The sequence below is a fragment of the Echiichthys vipera genome (assembly GCF_963691815.1).
Source record: "Echiichthys vipera genome assembly, chromosome: 15".
Lineage (NCBI taxonomy): Eukaryota > Metazoa > Chordata > Actinopteri > Perciformes > Trachinidae > Echiichthys > Echiichthys vipera.
In genome coordinates this window covers 8,710,268-8,734,801 of record NC_139840.1, presented here as the reverse complement: position 1 = coordinate 8,734,801, position 24,534 = coordinate 8,710,268, and the positions used below count along the sequence as shown (strand labels likewise).

General features: G+C 39.7%; 1 protein-coding gene across 1 annotated transcript in view; it reads left to right on the top strand.

The window, feature by feature from the left end:
- col11a1b (collagen, type XI, alpha 1b) overlaps positions 1-24,534 on the top strand; it is an 86,529-nt gene that overhangs the window by 48,199 nt on the left and 13,796 nt on the right. The window contains exons 32-50 of the mRNA XM_083928108.1: positions 450-503; positions 1,844-1,888; positions 2,381-2,434; positions 2,772-2,816; positions 3,150-3,203; positions 3,342-3,395; positions 4,263-4,316; positions 4,890-4,997; positions 5,757-5,846; positions 8,375-8,428; positions 11,370-11,477; positions 11,568-11,675; positions 12,205-12,258; positions 12,873-12,926; positions 17,268-17,375; positions 20,745-20,798; positions 21,998-22,051; positions 22,213-22,266; positions 22,503-22,556. Coding sequence (XP_083784234.1) covers positions 450-503; positions 1,844-1,888; positions 2,381-2,434; positions 2,772-2,816; positions 3,150-3,203; positions 3,342-3,395; positions 4,263-4,316; positions 4,890-4,997; positions 5,757-5,846; positions 8,375-8,428; positions 11,370-11,477; positions 11,568-11,675; positions 12,205-12,258; positions 12,873-12,926; positions 17,268-17,375; positions 20,745-20,798; positions 21,998-22,051; positions 22,213-22,266; positions 22,503-22,556 — 1,260 coding nt within the window. The remainder of the gene's footprint in view (positions 1-449; positions 504-1,843; positions 1,889-2,380; positions 2,435-2,771; positions 2,817-3,149; positions 3,204-3,341; positions 3,396-4,262; positions 4,317-4,889; positions 4,998-5,756; positions 5,847-8,374; positions 8,429-11,369; positions 11,478-11,567; positions 11,676-12,204; positions 12,259-12,872; positions 12,927-17,267; positions 17,376-20,744; positions 20,799-21,997; positions 22,052-22,212; positions 22,267-22,502; positions 22,557-24,534) is intronic.

The following is a 24,534-nucleotide window of genomic DNA, read 5'->3' as shown; positions in this document are numbered from 1 at the left end:
GAATTGCTGATGGGTATCAAGGGGGATCTGCTGTTTCCCCTTCCTCTGTCTTTATTTGCTCCCTAGCCTTTTTTATCTTCCTATTTTGCTTTCCAACAATGCTAACAACCTAACAGCGCCTCTGTCTGTGTGTCAGAAAGCCTCTAAGTGGTGAGCAGGGGACTTTCCCTTTGGGCTCTTCTTAAGCTCTTCTGTGGGAACTCACATCCTATAAACCGTAGCTCTATGATAAGGATCTGCTGGCTAGTATGGCAGTACTTATGTTTGGACTTCAAAGTTTCTCCATTAATTAGACCTGCTCGGTCAAGCATAAAAGGAATAGTGCTATTTCAGCCTCTGTCACATACTGGACACAGACTATGGTAGACAGCTCTTATTTTATAAAGTCAAACTAATGTATTTCCCCTCTTTGTCACATCTTTTTTTCTTTTTCTGTACTTGTCTTGCAGGGCTCCAACGGCTTCCCTGGATTCCCCGGGGCGAATGGCGAGAAGGGAGCAAGGGTGAGCAACCAAATTAATTATTCTCTCTGCTATTATTAAGACCCTCACACTTGGTCACTGTGGGGTTTTCTTTATGGATTAAGAGTATATAGTGTAGAATACTGAAACACATGCTGGTCAATGTGTCTCAGAAAATCAAAGTCTAAAGTCAAAATGTAAAGGTAACTATGCCATTGCTGGTTCATGTCTGACTGCTGTTTCAACTTAGAAACTACTTAGTGTCATTCACCTTAACTGCATAGTAACTTATGCATGGATTGGATAGATTCTACTGTGATTATATACTGTTAACGTCAAGTCAAGTTGATTTTATTTATATAGCTAATAACACAAATCCCAAATTCCTATACAACACCCTCTATCATTAGACAGAAGGAAAAAATAGAGCAAGAGAGGAGGGATCCCTCTTCCAGGATGGAAAGGACAATAACTGATGTGTGTACAGAATAATAGTTTAAGAATCAACTGTGTCCGCCTATAAGTTTGGGAATGAGTCCCTATGGATGTAGAATGTGTATTTCACTGTTTTTATAGCCCAACTATTGATGAACTGCGCTACAAAGTATTCAAACAGCCAAACACAGTATGTCCACAACTATTTGCATTATTATACTGCTAGCAGCATCCACTCTTTTGAGAAGGCTTACCACAACTTTGTGGAGCCTGGCTGCAGGCGTTTGTTCCCATTCAGCTGCGAGAGTAGAAGTTTTATCAGCGACTGATATTTTAACGACATCAAACATCTTTATAACAACATCAGACAATCCATCTCTTTATGACTTTCCCTTGATTGGGACTAAGGAGCCGAGCCCAAACTACAAAAAAGACAAAAAATACATATACCAAAAAAGTGACACAACAGGGGTGTCCGCATACTTTTGGCCTTTTAGCTTAATCAGGATTCATCACTCAAGAGGACTGACTGTATTCAGCTGTGTAACCATTGAGTGGTCCCATTGAAAAGCGCTTCAGATGGAGGGTTTCAAAGTGGCGGGAAGGGTCATTATTGAGGAGACAAGCTCGTCTCTGCTCTCAGACAGACATTGAGAGGCAGACAGCCATGGACCCAGCATGCTAGAACTGACAGGTAGTTCAAGCTGTCAAGTGCCTTTGGGTAACCACTTACCGGAACAATTTGATTATTTATTTTTGTCCATAGACGCTCAGATGTTTCTGTTTCATCCCTCACTCAAAGCACCTTCAGCATTTGTGTCTGTCTCATATTGGAGTGCAGTTTCTATAGCTTAAACTTCTATTAAGAGATGAAAAAGTACTTATATTCGCTGATGGTACAAGGAAGGCTTTTCTCCTAAATCAAAGCTTTTGTTTTGCTTTCCCAGGGAATTGCCGGCAAAGCAGGCCCTCGAGGGCAACGTGGCCCAACGGTAGGCAATTCATCTGTCTGCCAAGTCAGCTCAAGTCCTCCACATAAATGATTTATTGTGTTCAAATGAACATTTCTTCTTAGTATAGTTGTTTATGGGCTTTATTTTCTTGTCTTTTGAAGAAAGAAAAATATGTGCTGTGTGGGGAATTGTAGAGATGAGCAGGGAAGTGATGGCACTGATGACATGCCCTTTAATAATCGTAATTCATTTTATTTGTATAGCACTTTAAAGGGTACTTAAAGGCACTTTAAATGGTAATAAAAATAGTAACAGAAACAGTAAAAGCCATACTGGTATAAAAAAGAAAGGGGGGGGGGGGTGGCTAATGGATCACAGATTAAAAGCATATTAAATACGTGGGTCTGAAGAGCTGGGGGAGAGAGTTTCAGAGGGAGGGGCAGCCATTGTGAAAGAATATTGAACAATATATTGAAAATGCAATTTATTTTCCGTACAATAACTGTATTGGTTCATATGCTATATATGTAGGGTGCACGTGGTGGCCGCGGTGCTAGAGGACCAACTGGAAAGCCAGGTGCAAAGGTGAGAACCACGGCCATTTTTGAACGTACAATGATGGGGCAAATGCTAATAAATGTGTCTGCATGCTTAAGATTATAGAGAGAACGTATAAGAAAGTGAACAGAGCATGAACAAATTCATTAGTCTGAATCTAACATTTACCTGTTATGTAAAAACAGACAAACTTGGAAGCAATGAACAGGTTATTTTGCTCAAATAATGTAGACGTTCTTCAGAACCAATGATGTAGAAATGTAAATGTGCACACAGGCTTGCTCTATAAGCTCAGTGTCAGTGCTTTAAATTTTATTCATACTTCGTACTTTGACGTTTCTCTGTGCCATTTTTTTCTCCTCAGGGCACCTCAGGCAATGATGGACCAGGGGGTCCACCAGGAGAGAGGGTTAGTATCAGATATGTTTTTGATCAGTGCCTGAAGTTTTGTGACAGAAAAAGTATACCAGTTGCGCTGTACTTGACTTAACTCAAATGATTTTATTTGTCAAATAAAATAACATAGAAAAGGTATTTCTTCAAATTATAAAGGTATGTTTAATTCATCTGAAGAGATCAATTGTGCATACTAAACATCAAACGGCTGAACTATGACAAACAAAGATGTACAATATATTCCCCAGTAATCATGGCAAGAAAGCTGAATTTGCCAACTAAAATGTACTTAAAATAACAATAACTATTTAAAGTTGTTCATCTTCATTCTATCTCTTCATTTAAGGGACCTCAAGGACCACAGGGACCTGTTGGTTTCCCCGGACCGAAAGGACCCAATGTAAGTAGCTGATGTCAAATTGTGAGTTAGCAACAGCAAGTCCATGTTGACACTTTTCATATTAGCTTTTTAATTAATAATACCAACTTATGACCTTGTGTCTTGATTTTTATCAACTGTCTACCTGTTCACCCCCAGGGCCCACCAGGAAAAGATGGGCTGCCCGGTCATCCCGGACAGCGAGGAGAGACGGTGAGTGGGTAGTTTGGCCCATGTATGCATTGTGTCGTGCCATCTGACCCTGAATATTATGCATAAGCTCCCACGCACTCCCCACTGTCTCTCTGTTTCTCAGATAGGTTGTACAAAAAAAAAGAAAGGCAGAGATAACTGTGTTAGCATACAAATTGTGTTTTTAGAGTGAAAGTAAAGCACCAGTAATAGAATACAGAGTAAAGTCACTATGATACAGCTGAGCTGATTGAGCACGTTCAGCACAACAGTTCATGGTCACTTCTTTCAGAGTATTGATTATTTGAAGATAAATGATTAAAACACCAGCAGTCATCAAGGCCTTTGATGGTATCCACTCACCATATATACAGTTCTATACTGTCTTATTATTTGCAGATGCTGTACAAGTACATATAGTACCATACATGTTTTATGCAACACTGTCTTGAATTACTTGATCAAAAACGGCACTCTCAAAGCAAGCAAATCCCATATTTTATTGTACATGTACTCCATTTCAATGACAGTACAGTTGGAGTGAATTTAATTGAGGTAGGGAGAGGTTAGCTGAGTGTAGTGATGCAGTGCATGTTTAGTGTGCCTTTATAATGACTTGTTTCAAAACATTTTACTTTTTTTTTAAAGATATTTTGTCAAGTATTCATCCCTGTAATGAATTATTATCCAATAGGGTGAGAATACTGTAGAAACCACCAAGTAAGGCATTAATTTATAATGTAAAGTAACAAAGTCAATTTACTAAAGTACACTTTTGAGGTGCTTATACTTTACTTAAGTATTTATACATACATTACTCCACAGTGCAATTATTTGAGAGCTTTTGTCATCAATAATTATAATCCAATAATATAATTTCCCCTTCAGGGCTTCCAAGGAAAGACAGGACCTCCAGGACCCGGAGGGGTGGTTGGACCACAGGTACAGTACACCTCTACAGCTATATTACACCTCCTCGCTTATTCTTTGTCCTGTTGGAGAATTATGAGACATTGAAATTTGTGTATGTATGTACTAATAAAAGCAGCTGAATCCGGAAAAATAACACTATGCAGAGATTGTTATCAAAATGCATCACATTCTTTAGTGCGATTCAATTCAATTCAATTCAGTTCAATTCAATTTTATTTATAGTGCCAAATCATAACAAAAGTTATCTCAGGACACTTTACAGAGTATGTTTAGACCACACTCTATGATTTATTTATGATTTACATAGAACCAACAATTCCCCTGTAGAGTACGGTAGCAACGAAAACCTTCCCTATTACAGGCAGGAAGTAATGAAGCATGGACTGAAAATAAATTATTCCATCTCATTAAAACTATTCCCATTTATGATGGGGAAAAAAAGGCACAAAAAACAGTTGTTTTTCAGTGTCAATATCGTCAGAAGTACTACGACTGTTTGAATATCATATCTCTTTTAGGCAAAAAGATGGAGACATATTATATAGCACATCACCGTTTACCTGTCCCCCTTGTCCCTGACAGGGCCCAACTGGAGAGACAGGACCCAGCGGAGAGCGAGGACACCCAGGCTCCCCTGGTCCACCTGGTGAGCAAGGTCTACCTGGTGCTGCTGGAAAAGAGGGTGGAAAGGTAAATAAGTTGTATTTTATATGCTGTAAAAGCAAAGTGCACCAGTCATAAGTAGTTTCATCTATTTTACCAAGTGTTGTATGTTAGAGGACCACTGCGGAAATGAGTTCCTGGCTTCCTAATTTTGTCCTTGGAGGTTATTTGTTATGTAGTTAGTTAGTTTCCTCTTTATTACCTACCCTTTATCTACCCGTTGCATTTTAATGGAACATGTTTTTTCCAATATTAGAATTAAGTGAAAGACAAATTACTTTAAGTTCTTGCCAAATTTGCACAAATGATCTTGTAGTTGAAGATCTTTCCACAATAACATCTGAAGTCATTCAAGGTTCTATTGAACGGTGTATTTGTGTTTGCTGAGATGTAATCTTAATCACGGTTCTTTTCACCGTTCACATCAGAATACGAATGTGTTTTTCTAGAGGTTTTTTCTACTGTGGCAAAAGTACACTCTTATTGTTATAAATTAATGGGTTTGAACTATTAAAAAAATCCCTTGATGGTTGTTTGTTATAAAATTGCCAAATCTCTTCTTTTTGGTCTTCCCTGCTTAATCAATTTCTGTTGTTCCCACATAATTATGTATAATTTAAGCTTTCATCAAACAAATCAATCACTTAAATTGTTTTCCTATGACCGGCCTTTCTCCCAGATTCAGACTCTGCTCATTGTTTTCACCAAAAGCAATTCTGCTTAACAATTACCTGACGGTTTATCAGGTGTCAGATAAGTCGATGCTATTTGTTTCTCCCTCTGTAGGGTGATCCAGGTTCTCAGGGTCCTGGTGGCAAGGCAGGACCTGCCGGCCTGAGGGGCTTCCAGGGGACAAGAGGTCTTCCAGGGGCCATGGTAACAAACACAAACATACACACACACACATACACACACACACACACACACTCACAGACTCATGCAAACAAACACATGTAAACATAAAAGTGTTTCATCCCACATTCTGAGCACACACCCGGTTGAATCTGGCTCCAAACCCCAATTACCAGGCTAACTACCTGCTGTTAAACCAAATGGCAGGCTTGGCAGCGGACCTGACTGAAAAGTGCAGGACTGAGCCAGACATAATATTGACCAATTCCATCATCTTTAATCTCAGCAAGGTTGAAGTAGTAGCAGGTTGTAGTCTGTTAAAAAATGTGGCTTTGGCAAAGCATTTTAATCAGTAAGATGTCTATTATTAGCAGTAGTCTGTACATTTTGGAGACATTTCATTCCACATTTAGAGTTGCACTAGTTGCAGATCGTTTTCTTTAAGGAATTCCTGGTTTGTTTTCGATCAAAGAATGAGCCAAAGCCCTCCGATTCTGATTCAGACCCACAACTTTGAACCCTATAGCCTGCTGAGCAACCCCAAATTAATTCTCAAAATAAGTGGGCGTGGGTGAGAAAAAGTTCAAGGTGAGAGCGGGATGGATGTTAGAGGCTGACTGAGGATCAGCTTGAGGGACTGAGGCGGAATCTCATTTCAGGGCTGACCATTAAGAGAGCACACGACAGCACAGCCCAGACTTATTACTGCCGTTATGTTTGTCCCATGTGTGCAGAGATCCGACTTTCTCTTCATGAGGGCAACACACAAACACATGCACACACTCACACTCTTAAAGTGATCCCATCCAATCACACTCAGACACTAACATACATAAACGTGTACACCTGTTAAATGAGCAAGAATGTACAAATCTTATCTCATTCTGTTCTGCAAGCCCACACACCAGTTTATACCTATCCAAAAGAGAAAAATGGATTGATTTGCACACACACACACACACACACACTCACACACACACACACACAGACACACACACACACACACACACACACACACACACACACACACACACACACACACACACACTGTTCCAATCCCATATCTCACTCTTACGGAATGGCACAGTAGCAATATTCAAGCCACTAAATATTTTCTTTGTGTGTGTCTGGCAAAGAAAGATCCTTCCATGCACCATGGTAAAATGTGGAAGCCAGGGAGGTTGAAAGCTTGCTTGGCAGCGTCTGCACCCCCTGGCTCTGCCGAAGCCCGTAAATTAGTTATTATAATGAAAGTCTTTGCTGCCTCTGGTGAACAGTGTTTTCCAAATGCAGTCTCAGCCTCCTAGTGCTATTATTCAGCAGCACACGCATTGCTATTACAGGACCTGAATGTCAGGGAGATGACAGGGTCAGGAGATGAATGGACTGTACTTGAACTTGTGGCCCACCGCAGGCTTCCGAACTTTGTCATTTCTTCTCTTTTTCATTTCCTTTGAAGCTCATTTAATGACTCCTTTTGCACAGGTAATATAAATATAGATTAGACTAAATAATAATTTATTAAGTAATGGCCATTTTTTCTCAGGTGGAGATGAACTGCAATCTAAGTTAATGTTTTGAAATCTTCATTCATCATTTCAATAATAAGAATTTCAGTGTCGGACAAAATTATTATCATTATATTTCTTCTCTGAGTTCTTCTCTGAGTGATGTAGATCTGAACTCCTGTCTACTCATTGGGCTCATTGAAAGAATGCACCCAGTTGCTAAAGGGTTGATTCACCCAATCCCCCCCACCCCACCCCTAGCAAAAAGTTGTATTTCACTCACCTAGTTGTATTTGACCATGAAGATGTGGATGGAATTATGTTTGTTGTGCTCACAGCAACAACAAAAGCAACATGTTTCTCAAGAAACTCTTTCCTGTTTCCTTTGGATAATCCACAGACCTCACAGCTGTCACATGGACTTTGAAAAAATATAGTAAAGTAATTCTAAAGAAATATGTACTGGGCTATGAGCACCATAAACAAAACCCCTGAGATGACAGCAGAAATCTTCTAGACTTGTATTACAAAACCTGGACGGATAAAAACCAAAGCTTTCTGCAAAGCTAAGACGTGAGGGGGGAAAATATACTTTTTGAATTTTGGGTCGACTGACCCTATTATGACCTGCCGTCTCAGTGAATTGGGAGCTAATAACATGGGGATTGTGAGCGAATACTGAAAGTCAGGTTTAGACAAAACCAGAAACTTTCATCAACTGTCACTGCATCTTTAAGTAATGATACCATCATCATTAATATACAAAAAGAAAGCCTACTATAATTTGTAATGACTATTACTACTAAAAAGACTTCCTACCCGTTTAATACTTTAAATAGATAATAGACATTTCTAGTAACTGTTTGCCTTTCTGGATCTAAGCCCTCCACACACACATGCACATACAAAGGTATACACATAGCCACACTAACATGCCCACATACACGGTAACATTTAACGCCCCATTTGACAGCTGTAATTACCGCTCTTTGAATGGCAGCCTGCAGTGAACAGATCTTACCCTCTCCTGTCTTCTGCTTTCAGGGTCCAGCTGGCTTAAAGGGAGGAGAAGGGCCTCAGGGTCCCCCCGGCCCCATCGTAAGTAGCCTGTTACTATGGTTACCTCAACTCCCTTGCCACGGAGATTACAGTGAAAAGTGACTTGTGCTTTTGGAGAATGGAGTTGCACATGCTGTGTTTGTGTTGTACTAATATTGCACAGAAAATTCTACTTTAGCAGTTTAAAATAAGAGGGCTATGAACATGTGATCTACGGCTGGAGATAAGCAATATACGGCTTAGGACTGAAATCAACAAAAGCACTTCCACACAGCATGGCTTCATTGTTTAATTTCCCAATTGAACAACTACAATAGTTTCATCCCAGTAACTTGATTGATCTTAGATGTTTTTCTCTCACATTTAGAAGTTACTTTAGCAACTGTTGTGACGCAGATGGAGGAAATGTTTTTTCTACTACTACATTTTGTCACTTCTATGTAATTATGGGTACTAATGTTGCATCCTAGGCATCACTGATTTACCTTGAATCACAGGAAGGTCATCCTCTTAGATACTATAACTGCATTCACTGTGCTGTTGCTGTAACTTAGGACTGTGAAAAGGAGCAGGAGTCGCAGGGCAACCCATAAATAAGTGGGGCACTTTTTTCCTGCCTGTGTCTCTGAGCCCCTCAGTTAACGATATATGCAGTGAAAAGCCTTGGGAGCTCCAGTGGTGAATCTGTACAAAAAGCTGACTGACAGCCAGCTTTGAACTGTCTGACATTTTGTTCAAGCATTAAACCCAAGCTCCCGATAATTGCCCCTGCTCAACAGTGACAGAGCAACACCAGATAAGATGACAGTGGATATGCAGAGCATTGGTGGAACGATGATGAAAGCGAAGAAAAGGGGAGTTCTCTGAATGAGTCAAACCATTTCCACGGCGGAATGAGATAGTTTCCTTAAATTGGTTTGAAAGTGAGCAATTGGATGAAAAACAAGTGATAGACTATTTTGGTAGTGTGGGAAAAAAACTCCTTGAAAAAGAGGCCGGTGTGCAATGCCCACGCACACAAGAGATCTGATATTTTCCTCCATCGATTTCCTGCCAGAGATTAAGCTGCTGTGTGTTGCTATTTCATATTCTTTCAAAGGGTGTGTGTGTGTGTGTGTGTGTGTGTGTGTGTGTGTGTGTGTGTGTGTGTGTGTGTGTGTGTGTGTGTGTGTGTGTGTGTGTGTGTGTGTGTGTGTGTGTGTGTGTGTGTGTGTGTGTGTGTGTGTGTGTGTGTGTGTGAAAGAAACCAAGAAACTACGAAGACAAAAAACAGAACAGAAAGGATGACTGCGATAAGTTGAGTCACAGACACAAAGTTTTTCTGCTGCCATTTTTGATTTCTAGCCAGAGAATCACGTGTGTCGCAGAAAATGAAATGAGAGGGAGAAAGAATGATCATAAAGTTATGGCAGTGAGAGAAACGTGTCTGATTGTGAGCATGCAAGTGGACACGTTTCCTGGCGGGCAGGTTGGCGTGCTGCAGATGACAGTTTGGGACTGTGTGTTCGTCACCTTCATGAAATGGAGCAGGCATATGAGGGCCAGGTGGCAGCTCACTACAGCAGCTGAACCAGTGTGTGTGTTCTTTGTCGTTTACATGCTTATTGTATTTGGAAGTAGCCTGAGACCTTCCCTTGGAAGGAGAATGCCAAAAGGACCTGCTGATCAAAGTTTATGGGATTTTTGGCCTCCTAGATCCACCTGAGCATAGTGAAGAGCAGCTGGCCCTATAATATTAGGCTTGGTTTTTCTCTGGTACATATGTGTTATTTTGGCCTATTCTAAAAGTATGTATATGAATACTACTTCTGCATATGGTAGTCCGTTAACACTCTTGAATTTCATAACTTGGGACTAACTGGTAAGCTGAGACTCTTGTGGATTCAGTGAGCCTAATTATATTCATGTGTGATGATGTTAGTCCCCATAGTAGCCATTTCATTGTAGTGTGACCACTTTTTTAAACTTGACATCACTGTATAAAATGTGTATTCTAAAGTGTTGTGACCTTTAGAATAATCACAGTCCCATGAAACTTTGCAATGACAAGCTAGAGACCTAAGGAATTCAAAGGATGTATGGTTCTCGCCATCCTATCGCAGAAAAATGCCCTTCTTGCCGAAATCTCCATATGTCAAAGGTTTTTGCCACCAAATTACAGCATGGATTTGTGGTGTTCCTCAAGGTCCTTGTGTATCAATGTGGTATTCTGGCGGGTTCCCTGACCATTTTTGTCAATTTTGGAGTGGTCAGAAATGGTTACATTTTACACCAAGTCTGTGTAACAAATGGTATAAACCCAACAACATCAACCAACAACATAATATACATAATAGAGCATGAGAATGGACATTGTATACTTCCATCATAATGTTCTAAGCCCTTACATACTGTAAACGTTAATTTGAATAATCACCTAAGCAAAGCAAAATATTTATTACAGATTTGTGACCAGGGAAACTTTTGTATGTTAAAATGAATCTGGCCTTCCCATTTGGAATAGTCTAGAACCGCCACTGTATGTGGAAAAGTCTGGAAAGACCTCCCATCAGACCTTTGCAGATGAGAGCAGCTGACTCATTTCAGTAAGATAATAGTTCATTCATCAGCACAGCTTCACCTTATGAAGCACTGAGCCTGACAGCAGGGCCAATATACTTTTCTTATTGTTCCGGCATAGGTTACATTATTATTATTGCTCCTGAAGGCAATGCAATAAAAAGTAATCAAATAAAAAGGTTATATTCTACAGACTTTAATGTGTGCTTGTTCTAAAAGCACTGCATTTACTTTAAACTTTAGAGAATAGTGCCCTTATGGAGAGGGAAACTTTGTTACGTTGTGTAATCTTGTGTAAGCCTTATCAACACTTTCTGTGACTTTCAGTTGTTTCATAGTTTTTCTGGGGCAAACGGACTTCTCTAGTTTAGCTACCACATGATGCAGCTATGACTGATGGGAATTTTTTCTTTGGTGACAGGGTTCTCCTGGAGAGAGAGGTGCTGCTGGTCCTGGAGGTCCCATTGGTCTGACAGGACGCAATGGACCCCAAGGACCCCCCGGCCCTGCTGGAGAAAAAGGCGGCCCTGTGAGTATTTCCTTTTATCCCTTTATACTTTGCAAAGTGTGAGGAAAATGCTGGTAATGTGACACTTCTTAATAAATGTGATGTGTTTAGGGAGAGAAAGGTCCCATGGGTCCTGCTGGCCGTGATGGCATTCAAGGTCCTGTTGGTCTTCCTGGTCCGGCTGGTCCTCAGGGTCCCCCCGGAGAGGATGGTGACAAGGTAGAGTAAAGATGAGATACTGCAGTAACACACTAATGAGATAAGAACACCGTAGACAAAGTTCTCTGTAACACAATGATAACATCAAAGAATAAGAACACATGGTACAACTGTCAGTATCTTAAAAATATAATAAAATGAATACAATGATATATATACAATGGATATACATTTATACAAGTCATATAACCCCCTGTTTACCGTCAGGCAAGCAAATTCCACATCCCAAGTGAACCACAGATCTGGATCTATACATTGTAACCATCATGCCTCTTAAATCACAGTCACGTCTTCCATCACACCATTTTGTCAATCATAGTGCCGATGGGGTTAGACAGGGAGCCAATCAATGAATTGCAAACACTCACCCCAAGGTTGTTGCTGGCCAATCAAATTAGAATCTCTTGAGAAATATTTACTACCCACTTGTGTTAAAGGTGACACTTTAAGATATTGGACTTTGACTAAACAGGAGAGGCAGAGCCTTTTAAGATGGATAAGAGTTTTGCTTTTTTGTGTTGCACTATAGGGAGAAGTTGGCGGACCTGGACAGAAGGGAAGCAAAGGAGACAAGGGTGAACTTGTGAGTCTCTACTTTATCTCTCTGTTACTTTTTTGATAATTTGTTTTTGTTTTGTTTTTGTGACCTAATGTTTTGGATGATAACCGATGCTAACTGAGCAAAGAACACACATTTTAGCTGCTGAATCATTCATAAGAGCTGAATAAAAAAAAATAAACAAACAAAGGTTTCTTTGCAATGACCTATCTCAGGTTATCTTGCCTAAGTGTTTCCTTAATAGATATTTGGTTTCCAATAAAATATCAGTATGCTCTTTCCTTAATGTGTATTTCAATTTGCTTTTAGTAATCACAAGCATCACTTCAAATAAATGACATATTCAGTAGACAGTTTGTATTAGGATAAACAGCTTTAGCATGCAGTTGTTTTCATTCATTATCATTGCTCTCTAGAGGAAACAACAGGTCTCTCTTGTTTATACCAATAGTCAGACTGCAGTTACAACATCGATTCTAATTGTTTATAATGTTTTGCATATGTATGGTTTTGATGTGAATTTATTGTTGGATGCAATGTTAATGTTGTAACATATTGCTTACTGTATGAAGTGTAAGTGCAAACAATTGGGGATCCCGATACGATAAACAATATCTCATTGCTCCTTGTGTTTTTAGGGTCCACCAGGCCCAAGCGGTCTTCAGGGTGTGGTCGGAGCTCCTGGTCCAGCTGTGAGTATCGCTCCCTCTGCTCATCTAATGTCAACTTTTCCCTTATGGAAATTTAGGGAAAATGTCCCTCACTTTTATTAATGGAGATCTTGGTAATCCATGCACACCAATATTTACAAGGTTTCCAACCTTTATTTGGCAGATTTTTAGGTTTCTACATTAATTTTTTCCAACATTTCAGATGCCTTAAAAATGTAAATTTTATTCTGCTAATGGTATCCCTTGTTTTGGTGGGTTCTGGATCAGAACAATGAAATTGCAAATCAGGTGTAAAAATATGTACTCCAATTCAAGGCCCCATGAAGACATTGGTGATACAAAACAGCCTGCCTGCCTGTGGGCATAGCTTTTTTTAACTTGTTGTCTCCAGACCTGTAGTTTCATCATACGGTAAACAGAATCATGTCTGGTTCTGCAGCACTAGACGCCATTATTAGGTAGTTTCCAATTATATTCCATCGAAAACAATGTGTGCTCTATGCAGGTTTTTATCTTAACTTTACCATTGTGTGTGATAATCAGTTAAATGAGCTTGTTACAGTGTTTAGATACCTTGAAAAAGGGAACATTTGGCTCTTAATGGTGCATAGCTGCCCACCTCTGTTACAACAAGGCAGCCTGGTTTAAAAATAAAAACAATGTTTTATTCCCCAGATGGGCAGGAATTAAGAATTACTCTAGCCAGGTCAGGGGTACATTATGCCAGCAGTATTGTTTTTACAATAATCTCTGCAGTCCAAAAAGCTTTGACTGTATTACCCATTTATTTAAAAATCCACGTCCTCTTAATTTTTGAAATGTTGCAAAAAATGTTATTTTATCATGATTATTACTTGCAGCAGGGTACCCCACAAAGAGTTTTGCTAACACAGTCGTTAACAGCTTCTCCTTCAGAAGGTTTTTTACCACCCAGTCATCAATTACATTGCAGTTATAAATTTGGAATTTGTATTACTTTGCAATACAGTCCCTCAAATCACAATGGTACCCCATCGTGGCAATCCTTTCCATGTATTACCTCATATGGCCCTCGGTTTAGCTGAGAACACTGCTTTATATGCTGCAGAACATCTTCTACTCATCTGTCTCATTATCACAACAGGAAAAGTCCTGTCTCTACAATAGCTGATGGCCACAGGGCAAATAGCTGCTCATTCCTGTAAATTATCAGGCCTTAACAACCATTCTAGCAAATATTCAGCATCTGCGGGGCTCTGTGGGGGCTAGAGTAGACCTGGTTAGACGGATTGCCTGGAGCAGGTAGTGCACCCAAGCTGAATAACAAATTATTTAACAGTTGTTTGTCCTGGTGAGTCAGTCTGCTCATGTGTATTCATACCTTCATAACTGAGACCTCACCCGTGCTGTGGAGTTTCACTATTATATGCCCTCTTTTTATTATTCCAAGTCCTAATGTTGTTATCAATTCCGAACGTACTATCTACCCCACCTCTCAGTCCAGGAAATATGTTGGTGTTTGCAGGGAAAATGAATGATCCAATTTTCTTTTCAGCTAGAGCTTAACGAGGCCTACAGCAGCTCATTCACCGACATTGTCTTTAAGACACAACTAAGGTCAAACAGTTGGTATGAAACACCAAGATCTTTATCAGGATGTGCTTTAACATCCCATTTTACAAATCAATTATGTTTTTGTATTTAGCAGTGTCTAATAAAAAGACATAAATATTGTACAGGAACGATTTTTGAACATAAAATCTTGTGGTAAAAAATCTGATTTCTAACATAACATGAATCAAACAAAAACTCTCAAACAACCAATTAGATTTGTTTCAGCGACATTAATCTAAACATTTAATAAGTAAGATTCACTTCAAGCGAGTCATAAATCACACCTTCCTCCGCTTGTGTGTGATGCCTCCAGGCCTAAGCATCACTTATTCCCACAGGTACTAATCATATCTCATTCAATTACATCAGCCACACTTCCAATTTCAGATACATTCATATGAAAATGACAACCGAGTCCTGAAAAATGAAACATTCACAGTTTTAGTGCAAGTAATTACACATTGACTTATGATGATTAAAGCCTCTACGCAAGCATTTTTCTAGCTGAGACTTCAATGTGTGTTGAATGCATAGATTCTCGCACTTTCTGCTCTCTTACAGCTGTAATTCAATGTTTCACAATATGCTTTGTCGGTTCTGGAGAATGTATTTTTTGCTGTACATTCACAGTATTGTCTTATTACGACTAATACCGCATTTACAACTTCACACATTTGGCCTTATTCAAGAACATTTTTGTATTCTTATCTTAACTCAACAACGCTCCTAAATCAGGTAATTGTGTAAATGACCAGCATAAACATGATGATGCCATCTGTGCTTTAACGAGCATGCGTTCATGAGAATTGTAGGTAAATTAGGATAAGTAACACCCCAATAATAAAGCTCTGTGTCCTGCTCCATGCGTCCTATTGAAATCCTGATTTCAGAGATCCATAAAGGAAAGTCTATCATTTTCATCGGAGTTATCAGCGGAGTTAATATGACCTGCTTGTAAAATAACGATTGCTGTTTATGAAACAAACAAAACAATACTAAACGAAACGTCTCGCAGCAAGGCGACGGGGAAGGGGGCCAAATCATTTAAGCCATTTTGCAGTTTTAGCTGTTCGTATTGATATTGTAATGTGCCCAATTCAAAAAACGATGATATCATTAGGCAATAGGAATACATTTAGAATTATATTATATTAATTTCAGTTTTGAGCAGTATCATGTCCTTCCTTGAAAGTAATGAAATATACATTAACTGTTCATAACTACTGTAACAGGTCTGGACCACTTGTGATTTCTGTACATACCTTAGAGAAAATTCAAAATACGAGTCAGTTCTAAATCATTCGTACAAGCCACTTAAGAAGGAATCTTTTCGAACGAGTGGTTCTTGCATGAGGCCCAATGTCTGGTTAACGGAAACCAGAAGTCACTGAATCCACTGGAGGGTTGACAATGGACTAGTGGCCCCTTGTGACAGCTTGATCTGCTGGACATTGGATCTGGGATATCTCGGATTGAATATTTTGGCATTATTTAGACAAGAGAAAACTATTTCAACTTCTTCTGATTTTTTTATAATGGTCATTATAATGTAACTTTAATTGCAAATCCTTTGACCATATATACGTAACATTTTCCATTGTAGAATCATTCCACTAATCATTAGCAAGCCATCAAAATGTTGCATTTTGGTCATGATAAATGTTCCAGGCTTTCCTCCATGTTGTTTTGGTGCTTTCATCTAAATCCATTAAACAAAGTGCTCCACCGCGTCAACACAAATGTGGAGTGTGTTGTGCATGCGGTATTACAATGAGTGACAAATCATTAAAGTAGCATTAAAGTTCAAACGCTCTACAGGCACACTCCCTCCTGATTCCAATTTCCCTGAGGAGCTGTCAGGGCAGTCAGATTTTTGACTTTTTAAAATAGTCTTTTCAAACTTTAGTCCACCTTGTCTCCAACTCTTCAGTTCAAAGCTTTGCTCACACTACCTGTAATCACCCAATATTTCCTTCTAAACTGCTCTGCATTCACTACCCGAGCCTGAGGCTGCCTACATGTCCCAGGGCTCAGCAAGAACTCCACAAGCACTTTCAAGTGCTGACATTCGTTTGAACTGAATACTCCCAGTTTGTCAGCACTTCGCTCCTTCCCTGTAGTCTCCCCTTTCCATCCTCTGTAGCCCTGCAAACCTCTGACTTCACAGATGAAGTGAGCGTCAGCGTTTCACATACACTGTTTACCATTGCCCTTTGGCTATATAGTCCTGTATCCTGCGTTCCCCTGAGGACGGAGAGTGGATCCAGGGCTGGAACAGTTGCCTCACCCTTGTCCTCTTTTGTATTTAATCTCCGTTTTCCTCCAAATGTTCAAATACTCTTCCCTGTTTAAAAGATTTGACTCTAAACACTAAATGGTCTGTGAGAGCAGATGTCTGGTTATGCGTCAGCCCTGAGATAGACTGCTGACCTGTCCAGGCTGGGAAAAGCTCCTGCCCTCTCACCCTGAACAAAAATATATAGGTACAGAGAATTGATGGCTGGATTACATTGCTATAAAATGACCTTCAGAAAAGGCATTAAGGTAACTGTCTGTCCTAATCTGTGTTTGAATAAAGGCATCGACCCACCCTCTACCATTTGAGCATGGATATACTCCATAACCTTGAAAAGGATTAAGTGGGCAAAGAAATCCCTTAAGAGAAATTCCTCATAGATACCAGTGTTTGTGGACTTGCATTTGCCGAAGCTTTGGCTAATGGGAACAGAATAAAGATGTTTAGATGTAACAAGCTTTGATCTCCCACAGGGCACTGATGGTGAGTCTGGACCGAGAGGACAGCAGGGTATGTTTGGCCAGAAAGGGGACGAAGGAGCCAGAGGATTCCCCGGTCTACCAGGACCCATCGGACTGCAGGTAAGTCTTTAATATACATTCCCTTTCTCTCCTCTGAACACATGACAACCAGATCAGGTTGAACTAAGACTAGTAGGTATGCACATCGCTTTCTCTCTGTCAGAGCCGGCTGGAGCAGAATGAGTTTTTCCACACCCCTTAAACCTACAACATTTCACCTCTCCTTACATCATTTACATTACATCAAAACAGAGCATAATTTATTAATGCAACCTCCGCTCCTAATAACACTTTGCATTGCTCCTGGGAAAATATTGCTTTTCCACCCTCAAGGACCTTCCATGGCATAGACAGTGCTCAAAATCCATCACTTTTGCTAACATTTTGCATTTGGCATTTTGCCGTGCCGTTAATGGTGGAGGGGAGACTGTTGTTGGTTTTTCAGCCCAGGCTACATCATTATCATGCAGTAAACCACTTCTGTGCAGCACTCACAGGCCCAAATAAGAGACCGGCTGCTGGGGTAGCCGTGTTATTCAATCTAATGTTTTGAATGTTTTGTATTGCATGAATTAATTTATCTTTTGCATGTCTCACAATAGACATATTATAATACACATGCAGTATTTATTTCCTAGAGGGTTTAGAGAAAAGAGGCAGCAACTCTAAAGAAGGATGCTTTTGACATTAGAATGGACACATTTGCTTCATTAGCCTGTGACTAGGGATGAAACGGTTACAGGTTTAATGATAAACCACGGAAAAATCCCCAACGGTTAGCATTATTGTTTCAAATTTTAAATATTGAATATTGAATCATTGAACCCAGGTTTGGGTGCCGGACTTTGACAAACTCTCTGTAAATACCGTTCAGCATCTAGCGAAGTTAGCAATGGTCCTAGAAGCAGGTGCAACAACTTGGGTTTGTTTTGTGTCAATGAAAACATGGTGGAAGGCAGTGACAGTGCTCTGGAGATTTTTTAATCTCCAAAGAGAGTCTATGTCTGAGTGCCGAGGGAACCTTGATCACAGGTCAGCCTGTCTGCAAAACATGCAGGGGGAGAAAAATCACTGTGAAAAGATGCTATTATGTTTAATGATTAGGTAAACAAAAATGACTGCTGGTTTTACAAAGTATTTGTGTTTTTCAACATAAAATGTGGTGTGTAACAGTCATTTTTGAACATTTTTAACAGCAATTATACTGATAATTATATAAGAATTTCATAATGTTGATCCATGCGATCTTACATTTATTTCCTTCCATTTCATCTCAACCTGTGATCCTACAAATAGTATCTCTAGCCACCAGTACACCCTGCCTACGCAAACCTGGAGTACGCATATAAAAGGCTGTGCAGAAGAGTGACCCGCAGTTTTATTTTCCACTTGAACACACATTGATCTGAGGCTATTTATCTTATTTGTAATGGCGTTAGCACCCATCTTTGGTATTAGAATAATACTACCAGTATGTAACTCTTGAGGCAAGAAATAACACATTTTCACTCTTGCAAATTGCAAAAAGGAGAAACATTAGCCAATAAAATGTACCCTTATTCAATACACTCAGGGGTTTAGTTAAGTTAGTGGGGTATAACCAGTCGCCTATGGTGGCTTGCTAACTAGGTAAATGTTATAATTGACATTGCATTGCTGAGTCATTTTATCGACTTGATCACTCTTTTCTTTTGTTATGACATTATAGCGAACGCTAGAACAAAGCGTAACTGTCTCTTCTGCCCTTTCTTTTTGCTGTTCAGCAAAAGTTACATAGTCTAAAAAACAAACTGAACAGTATACAGTATATTTTATGTTTCCTTTAATTGTCCAATAAGGATGTAATACTTAGATTAAGACAGAGCTTCACGTGACTACTTTCCCGCTCTACTTTGCTTGATTCAGGTCTCTTTTCCTCAAAACTCCAACGGACTGAAAGTAGAGCAAAAGGGCAGAGCGTTGGCTCATTTACGTCAATGAGCTGAAGTTGAGGAAACTTGCTTTGGTGGCAATGAATAATGAAACTGCACATTTTAGAATATCTTAAAGTCAATTATCCAAGGACTCATTGAGGATGAAATTAGAGAGAAGCCCTGCTGGTCAATAGAGCCAGATAATGTTGTTATTAAGTGCAATTGGCTTTTAATTGGGCATAATGCACTCCATCTTCACTCTTTTAATTGTTTGGCTAAGCTGCCCTTCAATAGATGGCAGCAGTCACTGCAAGCTCAGCTCTTCAATTCAATTATCTGTAGCATTAATGATTTTTGACCATGGGGAATGAATGGCAGTTCGGTCTGAAAGGCTTCCATAATTTAGAGCTGTGTTTGCTGTGCAATATTGGAGTCTTTGCTGAGCGGAGAGGTTGTGGATGGTTGAGGAGAGTTAATATCAGATTTTATTACACCAGAGTGTCCTTATAGTTCAAGGCTAGTGAGAAAAAAATAAAGGCAAATGCCAAATCATAAATAAATTTATTTTTCTCTGATGTGCGAGCCAAAGAGCAGTTGTGTGCGTATTTATGTGCATGTGTGTATGTTAATTTTGCTCACAGAACGCTATTTTTTCCTGCCTTCAAATCATCATATATTTTACAACGAAGCCGAAAAAGTCGAGCATTGAACAATAGCCTGTCACATCCAAACAAAGCATGAAATAAGTTGATACTTTATTTATTTTTCCATTCTGGCTACCATCATGCTTTATTACTCTGACTAAAGTCCCAGTCAGAATCTGTTATAAATTAGCCTTCTCTGCCATTCCAGAGGTACATTAAATCAACAAAATGGGCTGAAACTACACATATGTGATCTCAATGATCGATATCCATGTCATTTTGGTTTCACAGTAACTTATCATTACTGCTGCTTTCCACCCACCTATTGATTATGCATGCTCCATCATCAGAGCTTAATCAACATAACACATAATAACTACAATTTCGCAGATAGACAATAACCTATGATAGCAAGTGAGAGCTCCTTCATTTAGGTTGCACGTACACCTTCGCAAGATGTATTCAAACCGTTTTAGTCCAACATGATTGAATCCCAAAACTGAATAATACACACTGCCTGCGCCTTCCTCTTTGTTTCCACTTTGCTGTGGACATAGATGGATGGAGCTCCTGCTCAGTAATTTACACAGGCTGATTATCCCCAAGCCTCCCATATGCTTTGATTACAATAGGTGTCCTTTTTGACTAATTGTGCGTTTACACTCAGGGGGTCTGCTTGTATTAATGCGTTCTCCTTCACATTGCATCCTAAAGTTCACCATTCAATACACATCATCTGTAAGTACCTGTTAATGAGCAGCAATAATGTATTTCTGCTCCTGTTGGTGGGTTTTGTAATGTGCCGTTTTGGCTCAGATGCTACCTCACGTGACCCTTTTCTTTGTTCTGAAGAATATTTGTCTTCTTTGCAGGGTTTGCCCGGCCCTCCCGGTGAGAAGGGAGAGAATGGAGATGTTGGACCAATGGTGGGTGCAGCTCTTTCTGTAATCTTTCTCCGTTGCAGCAGTTCACATTGTCTGCATGTATAACTCAGGATGAATCCAAATTTCCTGACTTCACCACACTTGCAGCACTCGCAGACTTTCCGGGAATGCACCCGCAAAGTCCAAATCCACAATCCTCAGGTGGACTTTCTGCAGACTTCCAGATAGTCCGCTTCACTTCATGGTACAGAAATATGTAGAAGAGTAGAACAGAGGTCATCAGAATGCATGTCATTATTGCAGCCTGCCCTATAAAAGCTGTGGTGTAATGTCAAATACATATACGTCTGAGAAAACTACAGGCAGGTTCTGCAGCGATCGCCGTGTACGCTCAAACGTCTATCAGTGCGTTTGCAGTTTCTTGCCTCTGCAGACTAAACATGATACGTGCAACAGTTGTGTTGCTTTTATTTATGCTTTTATTAGTGTTTTGTAAGGTGTCCAAGGGTGTCCTGAAAGGCAGCAACAAATAAAATGTATTATTATAATACAGTTAGACCTAGGTGTGTGAGTGCTCAGTCCGCAGGGCAAGTGGATGGACGTTTGGATTCAGCCTCTGTTGCTGTTGTTTTCATGTAATCCCAGAGAGGTGCAAAATTGTACTGATTGTTCTGAACTTTAAGTTTGAGTTTGGCACCTCCTGCAGCCACGCAGCAAACATTTTTTGAAGTCTTTGAAAGATGAATCGACACAAACAAATTTTTTCTTTTGGTGAACACTTTTTTTTTTTATCTACTAGCATTTATTATTTTTTCCACTACATTTAGACTACAATAAAAAAACAGCTGTCAATACAGCACTAAAGGATGGTGAGTTCAGTTGAAAAAACAAGTATAATATACAGATTTGGTTTGGTAGAGGCCCATTTCCCACGTATTTCAACAGTATTCTGTGTGTCTGTATCACAGAGTAAATCACCTACCCTGTAAACTTGGGTGTATATATTATATTTTGTATATATGTAAGTATTTAACTTTTACCTAAGTTCCTTGAACACATGTGCCTGGTGAATAAAGTCTGTTTCTGATTCAGGTTCCCACATTATAGCACCAAGTAATCCTTTGGATTTATTTTTGACAGTGTTAAGTAGAGCATACGTTTATTTTTGCTTCTGGCTCATATGAAGAAAGCCATATTGGCACTTCTACTATACTGAGCAAAACTTCTATTTCTGCTGACAGGGTCCACATGGTCCTCCTGGTCCCAGAGGTCCTCAGGGTAACAGCGGAGCCAATGTAAGTCTGATTGTTTGTTTTTATTTTATCAGGCTCAGTTGAACTTGTAATTAAAAATAAAAAAAGTTTTGCCAAAACAACCAACAACTTTTATTATGATTCTCACTTTCTGGATCATCCTTGGATAATCCTTTACCATCCTCATTGTGATTTATCCACAGGGTGCTCAAGGTCCTCCTGGTGGTATTGGTGCAATGGGAGGTGTTGGTGAGAAGGTAAGAACCATTGGCAGCACTTTTTAGCTCCTTAAAGGGAAAAAAAGAAAAAACATTCCTCTCTTTCTTTTGGTATGTTTTGCCTCAAAATAAGACATTTTTTTTGGAACGTCTCTCTTTCTGGCCCTGCAGGATGCTGCCTTTATAGTACCATTTCAATTACACTATCTATCACTATTAACACTGGATTATTTACTGCAAGTGTAATAATCCACATTTTCCCTGTGATCTAACAGGGAGAAACTGGTGAAGCTGGCAACCCAGGATCATCTGGAGAGCCTGGTATCGGAGTAAGTAAAGTGATACGCTAAAATACTTATGATTTCATTTCAGATAGCATTTTTATCTTCAAAAACAAGATAACCGATCATTTAAACATGCATTCAAGTGCTGTTTACACAAGTGGACAAGTAGAACGACACACAATTCAATAGTATGCGCCCTTGTGTACAATTCATCCCATATAGTATGCCATTGTGACTGTTTAAAAGTTCTGTCTGTGAGTAGAATATCAGTGCAGCTAGGGTATGTTTCATATTTGACACTTGAGGTGTTCTGGATTTTACATCCATATTACTGCAGGCTACGGGTTTCACCAACTAGTCAGCTAGACTAATATAAACATTTGTTGGCACTGTCGGAGGCAGTGAACTAGTCTTGAATCGTTTGTGTTTACGTCCGTTACCATGGCAACCTAGCTGCCACGGCAACCTAGCTGCCAGCAGAAACCGTCCCCAAAGGGTCTAGACCAAACATAGACAAACAGCAGCCAATGAGGGATCTTTGTTTCTGTATCTATGGGCCGGACTCTCTTGATGAAAACAGGATATTTTGTTCTTCTTTTGTTTACTTTTAATCCCAATTGGACGCGAGAAGTGAGCAGAGCATAACGTTCTGTCATCTATCCCACACCTCCGTCTTCTTTAAAAGTCCTAGCTGTTCATTAGCAGCAGCTCCTGGGGAGCTGAGTGGACAGGAGCTGGTTAACCTTCACCAGACTGGCTGACAGCAGAAATGTACCAAACCACAATCGTGTTATATGTACGGATTCATTGACTTTATTTCCCCGCCCACCATAGCGAGTGAGGTTCATCTCTCTGTAGTGACACAGACACGCACTCAGACAGACTGGGAGCTGATCAATCAATGTAGATGCAGTTCATAAGTTAAAAACACACATACAGCGGAATATTTGTGTGATTTAAACAGCCGTCTGCAGATTCACTGAACGTGACAAAAATAGACTTGAAGCGTAAAGTAGCACAGGGTATCTTCATGATGCATTGTCACAGTGGATTGATGCATTTAATATAATGGAAGTGTATCTGTTCTGTGGGATGCACGAGTGAATTATGTCAAAAATGGAATATATATGGAATAACCGAAGTACTATTTATTTTATTTTCATGTTTATTAACTGGGATCCTGCATAGCGTGGGATGTCACAGTAGAATGCTTTAACTGTCTGGATTACAAAATACTATTTTAGTTACCTAGAACTCTGTCTACGTCTTTGTTATATAACGACTGGCAACGAGTAATATTCACATGAAACGCTGTGAAACCCAGCCTGAGGGCTTTTCAGCAGATAATTAGCTCAGCCAGATTTGGTCACCTCCCCTGTTGGAGGTGTCATCAATCTAACCTCCTATACGAGACTGATATAAAGGAGTTATTATGTGTGACAAAAGCATCACAATAGCATGGAGTTTTTCCACAATTGCATTTAATGTCTCCAAAATTAGTGTTAAATGAAAGGACATTTCTATAACTCATTTAACATTAATTGACAAGGGCGTCACCTGCATCAATTCACATAATATGCACAACATTAGTTTCATATTGCAGTGTAAGATGTTTGCCTTCAAAAGTGCTCCTGCTTTTTACTTTCCAGTGGTATAAATCATGATGAAGTATTCACATATTAGAGCAGTTCTATTGATCCAGGTTAGCACTGGTGGTCTAGATCAGGGATGCTTCACCTTAGTTATAGGTATTGGCCAGTCACCCTCCTTAAAGTCTGAGTCCATCAGCTTGTATCGACGTATCCACGTGCTGCCGTGTTTCTGTTTACGGTGACGGATAGAGCCGGCGTTGCACGTCACATCGAGGTCAATTTCGAAGGTGGCATCAACTAGAGAAGCGCTCTGCTCTAATGGGCCAACTAACGATTCTGGGCTTGTAATTATGCTCCAACTGCTGCTCTCAGAGGCAACACTTTAAGTCACTGCTGCTGCTATTACTAGAATAAGTCACAGTATTTATTTC